Genomic DNA, 14,564 nt, shown 5'->3' on the forward strand with positions numbered 1-14,564 from the left:
AAAAAAAGGGCCTGAACCAACCAAATATACAGGATATTATAAAACTACAATAATTAAAAACTATTTGTAGGAAAGAAAAAAAAAGAAAGAAATGTGTGTGAAAGCCACGGGTCAAGGCTGGTGTCACCAAAAAGTAGCTACAAAAAGATTCCAGAGCAGACATTTGAGAAGTGACGCCGCCACAGGTTGTGCTGCTGAGTCAACTTAGTTATTAGAGACCGGGGAATTAGGAAAAGATTAAACAGACTGGTCATAGGAAATGAATGCAGTCTGGTGTAAAAGAACAATGCTTTCCATATCAGAGAATATCTGAGATTTAAAGTAAGCCATGACTAAGTTTGTCAAATGCTTACAAAACTTAGGTCAGAGTCCCTTTTTAGTGTATTTTTTAAAACTAATGGGTAGTAGTAGAGTTTATATTTTGAGTTAACAAAAGACAGCACTGCCACCAAAATATTTTAAGGATGCACGTTACCCAAAAAAAATTCTTATACTTTTCGACATTTTCAAAGTTTACTTAGTTATTCCAATCAAGCATAATTAAGATGCTTAAAAGTGATAAATAGTCAAACAAAAGAATATATGTTAAAAAGATTCCAGGTTAATTTTTCAAAAGAAAAACATATGAAAAATGGGTGAATTGTTTTTAAGGGAACAGGTAAACAAACTGAAACAGTTAAATCTGCGTGCCCTTTCCCTGACCTGCTCAGTCTAACAAGAAAGAAGGTCCTGCTTCTGGCCCATTTTATGAGGGGTCTGGAAGAACACAGGGTTGGCAAAGATAATGTAACCCAAATTCCAAAATGAAACAGAACAAAGCCGAGACCTGGAACGGACCTTCCAAATACTCCAGAGCCACCATCCTGGAGAGAAAGGAGGTCATATTCCTGCCCCCAGACAAGCAATGGCATAAGCGTGGGTGGCAGGAGGTCACCAGGGACCTCGCTTCCTCCTAACAATATTTTTCTTTTAACCATTAGTCCTTACAAAAGGTCCAAGCAATATCAAATGCTGCCAAGGATTTGGACAGACTGCATCCCTCATACATTGCTGGCAGGACTGCACAGTGTACAGCTACTCTGGAAAATAGTTGACAGTTTCTTAGGAAATCCCAATGAAAATCCACAATTGCCCTGCTTGGCGTTGATCAAGGAGACATGAAGACTTATGTTCACACACAAGTCTGTAACCAAATGCTTATATCGGTTTTATTCCTAACAGCCTAAAAGTGGAAACGGACCGCTGGTCCACCATGAATGAATGGGGACACAGGCGGCAGCACATCCACACGTACAGTGCTGCAGACATTGTGTGATTACACTAACATAATATTCTTGAAGTAACAAAATTACAGAAATAGAGAACGGATGAGTAGCTACCAGGGGTTAGAGAAGTGCCGGATGCATGTGGCTGTGACATTGTACTATAATTTTGGAAGATAGGAGAAACTGGATAAAGGGTACAAAGGATATTTCTGTATTATTTCTTATAAATGCCTATAAATCTACAACTATCTAAAAATGAACAGTTTAATTTAAAAAGAATATATAAATTAAAACACATTTTTAAAAGTCCCAGGTACCAGAGCAGCTGGGTGGCTCAGTTGGTTAGAGCACGTGCTCTGAGCACCAGGCTTGCCAGTTCAATTCCCACATGAGCCAGTGAGCTGCACCCTCCACAACTAGATTGAAGACAATGACTTGAGCTGAGCTGCAGCTGAGCTGCCAGTGAGCGGCCAGATAGCTCAGCTGGTTACAGCGTGTGCTCTTAACAACAAGGTTGCAGGTTCGACTCCTGCATCGGATGGTGGGCTGCGTCCCCCCTCCCCCTGCAACTAGATTGAAAACGGCGACTGGACTCGTAGCTGAGCTGCACCCTCCACAACTAAGACTGAAGGATAACAACTTGACTTAGAGCTGATGGATCCTGGAAAAAACACATTGTTCCCCAATAAAGCTTAAAAAAAATAAAATAAAATCCCAGGTACCACAAAAATTGAGTGAAGTTCAATTATCAAATAGGAGAATGGAATAACAGTCTAAGAAACTGAATCACTTTCTAATGGCATCCCCTAAAGACCGTAGAGAAAGGTAAGACAACAACAGATGATACGTTGCCAGTGTGTGGCCTCCCATGCTGCCCACCACATAGATAAAAACTACAGATCTAAAGGGCCATTCCTAGGAAAGCACTCCTAATAATGGGTAGCCTATTCCAGCCAGGTCAAGCTTCCCTTTAAACTGTCCTAAGAGATACCTGCTTGGGCCTGTTCCATCCCAATTTCCCAACCTATGGTCATTAGGGTCTCTGGACAAGTAAGTTTGGGAAAGACAGCGTCCTTTACCTCATTCTTAGAAATCTACAATGCACACAGATACATTAATGGCTCTGAAAAGCCATGTAGTAAAGAGGCTGGTTTATCTTTAACACCCTTGCTGACAAACTTATTTGACCCTAGAACACTCTTCCTCCAAGAACCCATGCATTTCTGATTTCATCTGACCAAAGCATACCTTAGGGATTCTAGATCTAGTCAGGTGAACCCCATCCTGCTAAATAGGTGCCACAAACTACTAATAAACCTTCTTGGGCTCATGGTGAACTGAGCTCAAACTCTCAATGAAGGCAGTGGATGCATGAGCATCAGGATTGAGCATTTTCTATGCCATTGAAAAAGCAGAATACAGGACCCTTTGGTTCCCTTCACTTTATCTGTTGGGTGTTTATCACATGCTAGGACTGTGCGAAGCTGCGTTTAAATATATCCCAGTTAATCTTAAAAGTAACCACTTACAAATAGACACTGTTATAACATCTGTTTCATTAGAGAAAGGAATTGAGGCTTATCACTGTCATAAAGTGGCTGGGCCACAGTGTGAACCAGGTGTGACACCAAAGTCCAAGCTCTTAACCACTGACCTCTACTGCCTCCTTAGAGAAGAGAGGATAGAGTTTATATGAATGTTATTAGAAACAGGTGGCAAGAAAAGACCTGTCTGACCAGTCCCAACTTTCACCTGATATGGCAACGGCAAGGGAAGGAATCAGCTCTATGCCTGGCATTCTTCACTGTGCACACCTTGCTCCAGCCATAATGATATGTTTCCCTAAAATGCTAAGCTCCGTCTGGCTTCCAGGCATATTCTGTTCCGTTTGTCCAGAATGTGTCTCTATCCCTTGGCTAACTCTACCTCATCCATCGAGTATCAGCTTATCTCTCCCTTTCTTCTGGAAGTCTTCCCTGACTCTCAGGCCTGAGTTCGGGCCCCTATGTGCTGTCACGGCCCCAATCACCCTGCACACCTCAAAGCACTGCCTGTTGACATGTTTACCTCCCACTAAACCGTGAGCTCTGAGCCCCATGAAAGCAGACTCTATGTGCATCTTGCACATACCATTTATCTGACACACAGTAGGCATTCAGTAAGTATGGAACAAGTTATAATATATAAATCAATCAAACCAAATCAAATACACACAGGGAGCACGGATCCTTCTAAGATCCGTAACTCCCCAATCATTGGTTGCAAGTTTGCAACCACTGAACAGTCAGCCAAAGGATGCTTTCTTTTTATTTTGAACATAATGGTGAAGCAGATATGCACTGAGTGAGGCAAATCTGGGTTCAAACCCCGCCTCTGTCATTAACTAGTTGGATGATCTGAAGTGAGTTCCTTTAACCTCTCTCTAAATCTCAACTTCCTCAAATGGAGATATAAATAGTGCCTACTTCATAGGGTTCCTGTGGGGTCAAATAAGAAAATGCATAATTAAGTATTCAGCTGAGGACCTAGCACTTGGTCAGTGTTCAATTAATACTAGCTATTATGGCCCTGAGAAGAAGTAAGGTGAAGATAAACCCTCTAACAAAGATAAGCTAGAAATGGTATAAAATCTCAAAGTGTAAAAAGAGAGAACCAAGTAACATATAACACACTCCTGACTTTATAATAAGGAAGGACGCTAAGCGTGGGCACTGGGTGAAGGCAACAAGATATAAAACTCAAAAAAGATGAAAGTATGAGAGCCAACTCGTTTATAACCTATTGAGTAGGCTGACAGACAAAAGAAAGTCAAAAAATGCAAATTATAAAGAGATCCTCCAATGTTTTAAGTAGCTGAATTTCTCAAAATTCAGAAACTCCAAAATCAATAACTTAAAGAAGGCTAATTCGTAACCATCTTGCTAAAACTTGAAGCTTGTCAGACCTTGAATATTTCTATTAATAATTGCTGTCCATGCAAGTAGGGAACAGTCAAAACAAGTTTACGCTAAGCTATTAAAAACTGCTCAGATTCCAGATTTGGGGAGATAATTGCTTAAATTCAAATACACTTATAATTTGGTTACAACCTTAATCGACTCCAGCTAACGTTAAGATAAGCCGGGGGAAAAAAAAAATCTTGACATTAAGTGCTAATCATAACTATGTTTAAATGATGCTAACCTAATTTCATTATATTGGACATTTAAATTTGTCCTTGAAATTTAACTTTGCAAATTTTACTCATGACATGAATTTAATCTTAGTGTGATGAACAGTATCCACACAAAATCACATCACGTACTGTGTTAGACTGTTGTGGCAAACGCTACCTGGCATTGAAGTTGTATCAAAGTGGGTCCATCTTGTGAACATTTACTTCAAGCTTGTAAAACAACAAATGACAGAAACAAAATTTCATCTTTCTACATGACCACCTCCAAAAAATACCAGAATCCTGTAATTGAACAACATTAGGTAAAATGTACTTGAAGGAAATGTACTCTTTGTTAAAGCCAAATAAAACAGAATGATCTCACCACTCGTTTCTACTACGGATGACCTTAATTGTGCAGTCTACATGAACACATTTTGTTGCAGCCCAAAAGTCATTCAAGTTTTCCCACTTCAATTTCTCTGCCATCCTGACTTGTACACACAGAGCATAGAGAAATAAAAGTCATCTATCAACAGCATAATCCTAAGGGCCGGCCGAGTGAATCAGTTGGTTAAGAGCTCACTCAAGAGTTTGAGCTCTGAGCAACAGTGGTTCGATTCCCAGCCCAAGCTGAGCTGCCAACAGGTAGCAGGATGGCTCAGCTTAAAAACAAAACAAAACAAAACAAAACAAAAAAAACAGCATAATCCTTACATCTACAGGGGAAGGCAGGCAGATATTTTTAAAGATTTTCAAGACATATGTTATCAGAAAGATACTTCAAATTCTGTACCAACTTCAACTGAAGAAATACAACATTAAAAACATCCTCTTTCAATGACATATACTTGGGATTTGTTTTAAAATACTCCAGGGGGGTGAAAAAAAAAACCTGTGGAAAAATAGATAAAATAGTATTGGCACAACACCGAAAGTTGTTGAAGCTGGATAAAAAGTACTCAAGGTTTAATATACTAGTCTCTACTGTTACACATGTTTAAAAATCCCAACCAGGGGCCGGCTGAGTGGTGCGTTGGTTAAGAGCTGGCTTGAGACCCCAGATAGCCCCGGTTCGGATCACACATATGAGGGCCAGTGACACTGCCCTCTACAGCTAAGATGCTGAACAACAGCTCAACCTGGAGCTGGGCTGCCATGAGTAGCCAGTGACGGTAGGCTGCAACCCCTGCTGCAGTGGGTTGCCATGGGCTACCGTGTGTAGCCAGCAGCCAGCGTGAGCGGCCAGCAGCTGCTGTGAGCGGCCGTCCAGAAGCCGGTGACTGATCTGCCTCGCCCGGGAAGAGCGCAATGATGGTGCCAACTTGGGCCAGTGAAGCAACGTCCTCCACAACTAGACTGAAGAACAAAAGTACAGCAACTTGTCTGTTCTCCTTCCCCCGATTCCCCAGCGCTGTTCCCCTTCCCCAATTCCCCAATAAAATCTTAAAAAAAAAAAAATTTCCCAATCATAAGAAGATAAAGAGTATTCTCTCTAAAACAAGACATATTCACCAAAGCTTAAATTTAGGTTTGTCACAATCGCAACCTAGAAACCACTAAAATACCACAGAAAGCTTTTCACCTCTCTGAAGGTACAACTCAGTCATGGACAACTGCCTAAAACTCTGTACCCAGCAAGGTTCAATCCTTCAGCCCCCGCAGCAACTCCTTTCACAAACTGGATAGAACCCCAAGTCTAATCTCAGCACCCACAGACGCTGCCTCTATCAGGCATTTCCCTCTGAAGCACTAAAAAACAATGTGAAAGGACAAATGCTTTCCTCACATTCTCAGATCATCACCCAAAAGATGGACTTGGATATAACATTTGAGAAAATTTAATTATTAAACTGACATGAGATGAATTTTTTTATATTCCTTCCTAAATCCTTACAAATAAGATTATAAATCAGCCACAACAAAGATAATAAATAAGATCAATTAAACATCATACTTTGATTAATATGAAAACAGACTCTAACAAATGACCTAAACTTGGGCGACTATTACAACTTTAAGAAATATAAATGTAAAAACTGCAGTCTCTAAAACTTAAATTATTCTCTTAACTGTCAATGAACAAATACTCCAATTAATCTAGGACAAAATGGTCATCAGAACTTTTGGGTAAAATATAAAATAGAACGAGTGCTGTATGAAAATTAAGCAATCAAAATAATGGAAGGGAAAAACACTTTCATGTCTAACCATTTTCTTAAAAAATGAGAATACTTACCAGCACCTTGTTTTCAACTTTGTCTCCCTTAACTTCCAACTTTACTTTCTTCTTCACTGCAATTTTTATCTTTCTGCCAATAACATCCTTTATGTTTTCTGCAAGAAGGGTATAGTTTCATTATAATCTTTTATTAAGAAGAAAAAAAGCATTGGGGTGGAGAGAGCATTTGGAGGAGTATTTTTGGTTGTGTTTGTTATTGTTGTTTGTCCTTTTTTTATTATTTGCTTGTTTTAATAAGACTGATAGTTATCATTCACCAAGTATTTAATGAACACCTACTTTGTGCCTTGTACTGTGTAAATATAAAAGCATATGACACAATTCCAGTCCATGTAAGGCACGACATAATCTTGCTGGGCAAACAGGATGCACACACAAGGAAAAAAAAAGGCGGGGGGGGGGGGGGGGCTGTCAGACAGTATCATGGAGCACTACACTGCATGCAGATCATAAGCACAACAGGAATTCACAAACTCCCTTGCATGGTTACCTTGGGCCCTCAGTGACATACAAACATCATTCTCTCTGAGTGCCTTGACACGAAGACTATGATATAGAGCAAAGACCTGGAACTGGGCTAACAATGTAGCCAGGGAAATGTGCTTCTTCCAAATTCATCACAGCACAACACCCCAAAGAATGGTCAAAGGCAATGGAACAAGAGAACTGAGAGACAAAGGAAGACCTGAACTTTTGGATAGTGGCAGGAAGGTGTTCCTGGGAATCCCATGAGGATCCCAAACTAGACAGATCCCAAACCAAACTCATCATCTTCCTCCTCTCACCACTATCTTCAACTTCCTTCTCTCAGACAGCCAGTCACCTACCCTCCTAGAACTCCTTCCTAAACAGCTCCCGATGCCTGGGCTTGACCCTGCATTCAGGGCCTCAGAATCTCTCACCAAGACTAAGTCCATGACCTCCAACCTATCAGCCCCTTGTCCCCTCCATAACCAAAGTGTCCCTTCCAAAACCATAGGTCTGACCATGTCACTCTTGGTCTAAGAGTTGCAGTCATTTTGGGACGAACCCAAACCTTGTAGCATGTCATTCAAGGTCTTTCGCTTTTTTTCAACTTAACTTCTCAGCACACACCTAAAGATGTAACCATCCCTGTCATTTCCACCTTCTACACCCCCAGGATTTTGCAAATATTGTTTCCTGAGATGTCCTTTCCCTATTCTCCTCCTGTTTACGTCTGAAATAGACTTGAGAATATTTACACATGGAAAGAAACTGGAAAGTTATATACAAAAAGGTTAAAAGTAACTATCTTGGGAGTGGTAATATGGGTGACATATTCTTCTCATTCTTCTCTGCACTTAAATTTTTTTAATAAAAAGCTTGTGTTACTTTCACAGTCAGAAAGATACACAGTACATTTTTAAATGCCTTGGTGGATTACCTTAAGTGAATCTACTGAGGTTTTCACATGTTTGCCATTTTGGACTGATCAGAGGGGAACTCTTGTGAGCACTTGAAATGAGAGAGAAAAGCAGTGCAAGAATTTCCCCTATCCCGGCCAAATTAGACCATTTAAAGGCCCAGAAAAATCAGATTGGGCATATACCAAAAAGTATGTGTCACTTAGCTGAAAGACGTGAGACAGAAAAGGCTCAATAAACATAAAAGTCCCATTTCCAGATAAGGGCTAAATTCAACTTTTAAAATACTATACCAAAGTACGTACTTATTTTAAGAAACATCAATACAAACCAGGTGCCTTATTTCCACTCCATTCTTCACCACCCTTTCTCTTGGGTCTGAGTAATTACCTATACTTTTCACTACCAGGTTCGGGACAACTAACTGAAAAATCTGCTACCCTCTTTAGTTACCCTTATCCCCTGGCCAGCTAAGCAAGCAGTACCTTAAACTCTCTTTCTCAGGACCTCTGGGGGCAACTCAGAGCTCTGGGTCTGTTTCCTCTTCCAAGCAGTGTTGGAAAAGTCTGAGCCTCCCAGAACTGGATGGACCACTCACTCTATCCAGCAAAAGCAGCTGATACTTATCTGAGAGGTAGGCTCCACAGGGTTGAGGAGGGAGGTGGCTGGGAGGATGAGGGGGGCGGAGCGAGCTACTTCATACCCTAAATTCGGGTAAATAACTAGTTGGTTTTTCCTTTCAATTTAACAAAAGCAGAAGCTTCTACACAAACCTAACAACTGCTTCTTTCCATCAAGATTCACCTGCAGAGTTAGAGTCACTAACGGAGGAGCGCATACAAACTCCCGCAAAGTATAGTGGCTAAATGAGGAACAGGGGGCAAATTCCTCAGATGCAGATGAAAGGGCGGTGAGAACTTCTCTTGCTCTCAGCACCATTCAACAGCATCTTACTGAGCTGGAGGCCGTGCAGTGTGCCAAGGCAGGGGACAGTAAGATACACATCACTGGGGCTCAAAACACGAGTGCAGAGACACACACGCTACATACACAGGCTTAAACGCTGGGTTTTCAGAACACTGTCCCCTTACCTCATTTTAGCTCTGCCATCTTAACCCTCCACAAAATTAAGTTAAACCCCCAAGGCATAAAATAGAGGTCCCCACCCCCCCTCCAAAAAAATAACCTCAAGGGACTCAAACAGTGGGTCACCTTGCATAGGGTACCCCACACTGGTTCCCTAAGAGATCTGGGGTGGGGAGAATAGGTAGGTTAATTATTACTAAAATAAGGCTTTTATTATTAACTCTCAATTTCCTTGCCCGAGTTTGCGTCAGTCCTGTAACCCTTTCGCTCCCAGCTCGCTAAGCGAAGCCACGCCTTGTCCGAGTCAGTCCTTAGACTACACCAGCATTTCCCCTCCGCAAGTCTGCAGTCAGGGGGGCACCTCTTGTCTGGGATTGGGGGGGGGGGTAGGAGGCGGGGCACGTGGCGAAGGAGACCCATCACGCGTTCGCAGGCGTCCTGGGCTGGACTTGCCCCGGACTTCCCCGAGTTGTGGGCAGTGGGCCGGGCGCTGTAATGGTTCTCCTCGCCTACAGAACCCCCGAGACCCAGGCAGCCATCTCCTTCCGCCAACCTTGACCCCCTGGTCACGGCGGGAGGCGGCACCCGGGCGCCGGATTCTCCCCGAGCCGGCCTTTCCGGACCTGGCTTTCCAGGCAGTCAGACTGGAGCGAACTTCCCGGCGCTCCGGGAACCTGCCCAACCGCAGTCCGACGCGGGGCGCGGGACTTGCGGGACCCCGGCCCGGGTGGGCAGCGCGGCGGAGGCCGTGAGCGCAGACGCGGGGGGGAAGCCCAGGCGCGCGGCTCTTACCTGCCAGCTCGCGGGGCACCTCGGCGCTCTCCTCGGCCATGGCTCCTCCGCGCGGGGACCGCAGGTACCGCTCGGGTCCGCGGCCCCGCCCTCTCCGAGCCCTTCGGTGTGTAGAGAGGCAGAAGCAGGGTGCAAACGGGAGGAGACGAGAAGGCCCGGCGGAGAGGCAGTTTCGCCGCGCCTCTCCCCCACCTAAATAAATAAATAGTTGCAAATCCGCTGTGGGCTTGCTGCTGCGGCTACATGACGCCTCCTAGCAGCTCCCGCGGCCGACGGACCGACGGAAGGACGGAGAGCTGGCAGGACGCTGCTCCGGCTCCCGCGGCTGCTCGGGCCGCTGGAGCGCCTCCCGATCGGCGAGCACCTACGGCCCCAGATGCCCGCGGAAGGCGTGGGAGCGGCGGCGAGGAAGGCGCGCGGCTGGGGCCGGGGTTCCTGGCGCTCCTGCAGCTCCGTTGGGCGGGGCAGCTCCTCCTCCTCGCCTCCGCCTCCTCTCCTTTTCTTCCTCCTCCCCTTTCCCTCCCCTCCTCCTCCCCGCGCCTCCTGCGTCTCCTCCCCACCTCGCGAGAGCCGCCCCTGCGCTGTCCCCTGCGGCCCCCACGCTCGGGCGCTGATTCCCCGCGCGGGACACACCCCGGGGAGACGGTGCCAGGTCCGAGGCGGCGGCGGGCTCTGCTCCTTGGCGCAGCCTACCTCCCCAAGCGCCGAAGCCCTGCGGAGATGGAGCGCGGGAGCCCGGGAGCCCTCTGCTGGCTGCAATGGCGCAGGGGCCGCCCACGCGCCGAGGGCCGGGGCATGGGAGGCTACAGATTCATGCAGGTTCTGCAGACCCGTCTGCACGGAAAACGAGTCTTTCTGGAACTCTTTCGCTCACTCTCCTTGTTCAGCCCTCCCTGTGACATGTTGTCGTTTCACCGGTGTTATTAGTTTTCCATGTCTAGCGAGCGGGAGCTAGACGAAACCCATAAACAAGAACCATATGTTGAGAAGAGACTGTGCTCCGCTGGCGCTCCGCAGTCGCTGCCTGCGATCGCAGACATTTGAATCGTGCAAGTGCCTGTCCCTCGCGGGGAACCTCCTTTAACCCCAGGGCTATTCGGGCAGTGAGCATAGTCACAGAAGCCGGAATCGGCCTGCTGACTGGGCTAATCCTACCTGGCCGACTCCCTCCGACTGCCCTGGGCTCCGCCCCAGAGATAACTTTAGGGCCAGGAACACCTGTGAGTGCCTTAATTGCTGCCTGTTTCCTAGTGGCTGAGAATATCGAGTCAGGTTGCGCTTTTAAAGGACAAAAAGAGGGGAGGGAGAGAAGGAAAAGGGATCCCCGCATGGATGGTCAAGTTTTTAACACTGCTGTCGACCTTGGGTCCCAAAAATAATCTTCAGCCCCTCAACCAGGGATTACCATCAGGACGTTTATTAATCTGGCCCCTACCCACCCTTCTAACCTCTCCCACTCCCCACTCTTAACCACCATACTCTCTCCAAGATTATTTGCATTTTGCTTTTCTCTTCCTCATCAGGTTATCTGGCTCTTATCTATGTTTCAACCCCAGCCTAATGTATACTTTCTTTATGAAGATATTCCAGGGTTTTTTCAGATCATTGTGGTGCCTCTTCAAAACCGCTAGAATGTATTGCCTGAAACACTCTTGTAGTAAGCCAACCCAAACCTTGCTTCATTGCTTGTGTATTTGTCTAGCCTTACTAAACTCTTGCGTTGTTCCCGGAATTTGGGTTTCTCTGTCTAAGTAGACTGTAGGCAGTTTGAGGGCAGGACTTCATCTCAGACTTCTGTACCTCAACAGACTTGTGCAAAATAGATGCTCGGTAAACATTTATTAACTAATTGGTTTTAGAGCTTTGGACCTCAGATTCCCTACTGTTTATCTCAAAAGTTGTCAATTTCTTTAAGCTAGACTTTCCTTTATGCATTAAATATATTTTTATGCAAAAAAAAAGGAAATATCTCAAAACGATTTTTCATTCAGCTGTGTGTTAAGGAGGATTTTTTGGCACATCCCAATGAAGTTTCAGAAATAGCCCTGAAGGTTCCACATCATGTGGTAACTCCAGAAAATAAAGACTTTTTTTTTTTTCCTGGGGTCCAGGGTGGGGAAAAGAATAAAGGAAAGGTTTTATGGCAGTGCTGTAATTTAGCATTCCTTGGCATCTTTTAAAGGAAGCTGGGGTTTCAATAAAATAATTTTTTTTTCACTGTAGCAGGGTCCTGACTGGCTCCTGTGCCTCTGAAGGCATGGATTCAAAGGACTCTCCTATCAATATTCAAAAATGACAGACTGATCTGGGTGATCAAAGTAATTTACTTCTTGGGTACAAACCTCAAACATGTCTGCAGAGAACCCCAAGGAGCACTGTGTATAACGCTGTAAAACCGTTATACAAGCCTAGTATAGCCCACTACCTAACTAGGTACATGACTGTATATGGAAATTCTTTTTACTTTCTGCTCAATTTTCTTCAAATCCAAAACTGCTTTAAAAAGTAGTTTATTGGGCTGGCTAAATGGCGCGTTGGCTAAGAGCTGGCTTGGGACTCCAGAGGGCCCCGGTTCGGATCCCACATATGAGGGCCAGTGACACTGCCCTCCATAGCTAAGATGCTGAACAACAGCTCAACCTGGAGCTGGGTTGCCGTGAGTCACCGGCAAAGGCATAGGCTGCAGCTCCTGCTGCAGTGGGTTGCCATAAGCTACCATGAGTAGCCAGCAGCCAGTAGAGAGTGGCTGTCCAGAAGCCGGCAACTGATGTGCCTCGCCCGGGAAGAGCACAATGATGGTGCCAACTTGGGCCAGTGAAACAACGTCCTCCATAACTAGACTGAAGAACAAAAGGACAGCAACTTGTCTGTTCCTCTTCCCCCAACTCCCTAATAAAATAAAAAAATCTTTAAAAAAGAAAAAAAAGAGTTGGCTTGGGACACCAGCTCTGAGCAGCAGGGCCCCGGTTTGGATTCCACATGTGGGCCAGTGATGCTGTGCCTTCTACAGCTAAAATGGTGAACAACAGCTCGACCTGGAGCTGGGCTGCTGTGAGTCATGGGAGACGGCATAGGCTACAGTGGGGCTGGCCAGCAGTGGGCGTGAGCTTTTGCAAGCTGCCCCAGCACTGTTCCCATCCCCTAATTCCCCAATAAAAAAAAAAAAAACAAAAACCAAAAGACAGCAACTTGTCTGTTCCCCTTCCCCGATTCCCCAACACTGTTCCCCTCCCCCAATTCCCCAATAAAATCTTAAAAAAAAAAGTATTAATGTATATTGAAAAATGCATAAAGCCACAAGGACAAAGAACATAGACAGTAACAAAAAAGAAAATTTGACATTTTAGAAACTGGGAAAGCCAATGGAGGAATGGTAACTGACTTAACAGGCCAGAAAAAGACAACTTCTGAGCCAGACGGGAGAAAGCAAATAAAATGCAAGATAATTTCTATAGCAGAACCCAAGAAAAATCTCAGGAACTACAAACAAATGATCTCTGGTGCAGAATAAGAGAAAAAAGAACAGGAGGATTGCTAAAGACTTTAAAAGGAAAAGTTACACACTCCATAAAGTCCCTTCTCTACTTCACACAGCCAATGAACTACCCCTCTGGCCACCCTCCAGGACAACTGCCTAAGATTGGAGGTTTACTCTTTGGAGAGACTGAACAAAAAGGACCAAGACTTGGAACAGCAGAGGGTAAAAGTGAGAAGTCATGCCATACTTAAAAGAGGGAAATTTAGAGAAACTCTCCTACATAGATAACCTCACAACTTCTTTTTCTGCTTGGTTCTCAGAAGTCAAGCAGCCAAGTTGGTAATCCCAGGTATCAAACTGAAGAATTCCTCTCCTAGGTCATTGCCTGTCCTTAAAAGACAAACCTGTGGAGGTTCCAGTCAAGATGGCTCAGTAGGTAAACACTGTGCTTACTTTCTCTCACGACCAGATCAAAATTACAACTAAACTACAAAACAATTGTCATAGAGAATTGCCTAAAATCTTGCTGAACCGAAGCTGTACAACTAAGGACATGCAGAAGTGACCTCAAGACTGGTAGGAGGGACAGAGACTCAGAACAGGCTGATCCCACGCCCATATGTGACCATTAAAAATCAGGAGGGAGGGCCAGCCAAGTGGCTCAGTTGGTTAAGAGTTGGCTTGGGAGCGTGAGCTCTGAGCAGCAGGACCACCAATTCGGTTCCCACATGGGCCAGTGACACTGCGCCCTCTACAGCTAAGATTGTGAACAACAGCTCAACCTGGAGCTGGGCTGCTGTGAGCTACTGTGAGTGGCCACGCAGCCAGCGTGAGCTGCCATAAGCTGCTGTGAGCGGCCGTCCAATGGCCCGCAACTGACTGCCTCAGCCAGGAAGAGAGCAATGATCATAATACCATCATGGGCCAGTGAAGCGACATCCTCCACAACTAGACTGAAGAACCAAAGGACAGCAACTTGTCTGTCCCCCTCCCCCAATAAAAAGAAAAAAAAATCATAAGGGATATTTCAGCTGTGGAGGTTCCCCCCACCGGAGGAGCAAGAGATCCCAGTCCCACCCCAGCCCAGTGTGCCAGTGCCGGGGAGAGAAGTCCCCATAATTTCTGGTTGTGAACACCAGCAGAGAATGTGACTGAGTGAGAA

The 14,564-nt window shown here is 45.1% G+C and overlaps 1 protein-coding gene across 1 annotated transcript in view; it reads right to left on the bottom strand.

The window, feature by feature from the left end:
* The window catches only part of CARMIL1 (capping protein regulator and myosin 1 linker 1), a 337,821-nt gene extending 327,407 nt beyond the window's left edge, over positions 1-10,414 (bottom strand). The window contains exons 1-2 of the mRNA XM_019668166.1: positions 9,925-10,414; positions 6,659-6,756 (exon numbers count right to left, since the gene is read on the bottom strand). Coding sequence (XP_019523711.1) covers positions 6,659-6,756; positions 9,925-9,964 — 138 coding nt within the window. The 5' untranslated portion in view covers positions 9,965-10,414. The remainder of the gene's footprint in view (positions 1-6,658; positions 6,757-9,924) is intronic.
* Between the last annotated feature and the right edge of the window lie 4,150 nt (positions 10,415-14,564).

Source organism: Hipposideros armiger, unplaced genomic scaffold, assembly GCF_001890085.2.
Source record: "Hipposideros armiger isolate ML-2016 unplaced genomic scaffold, ASM189008v1 scaffold_519, whole genome shotgun sequence".
In the NCBI taxonomy this organism is placed as follows: domain Eukaryota; kingdom Metazoa; phylum Chordata; class Mammalia; order Chiroptera; family Hipposideridae; genus Hipposideros; species Hipposideros armiger.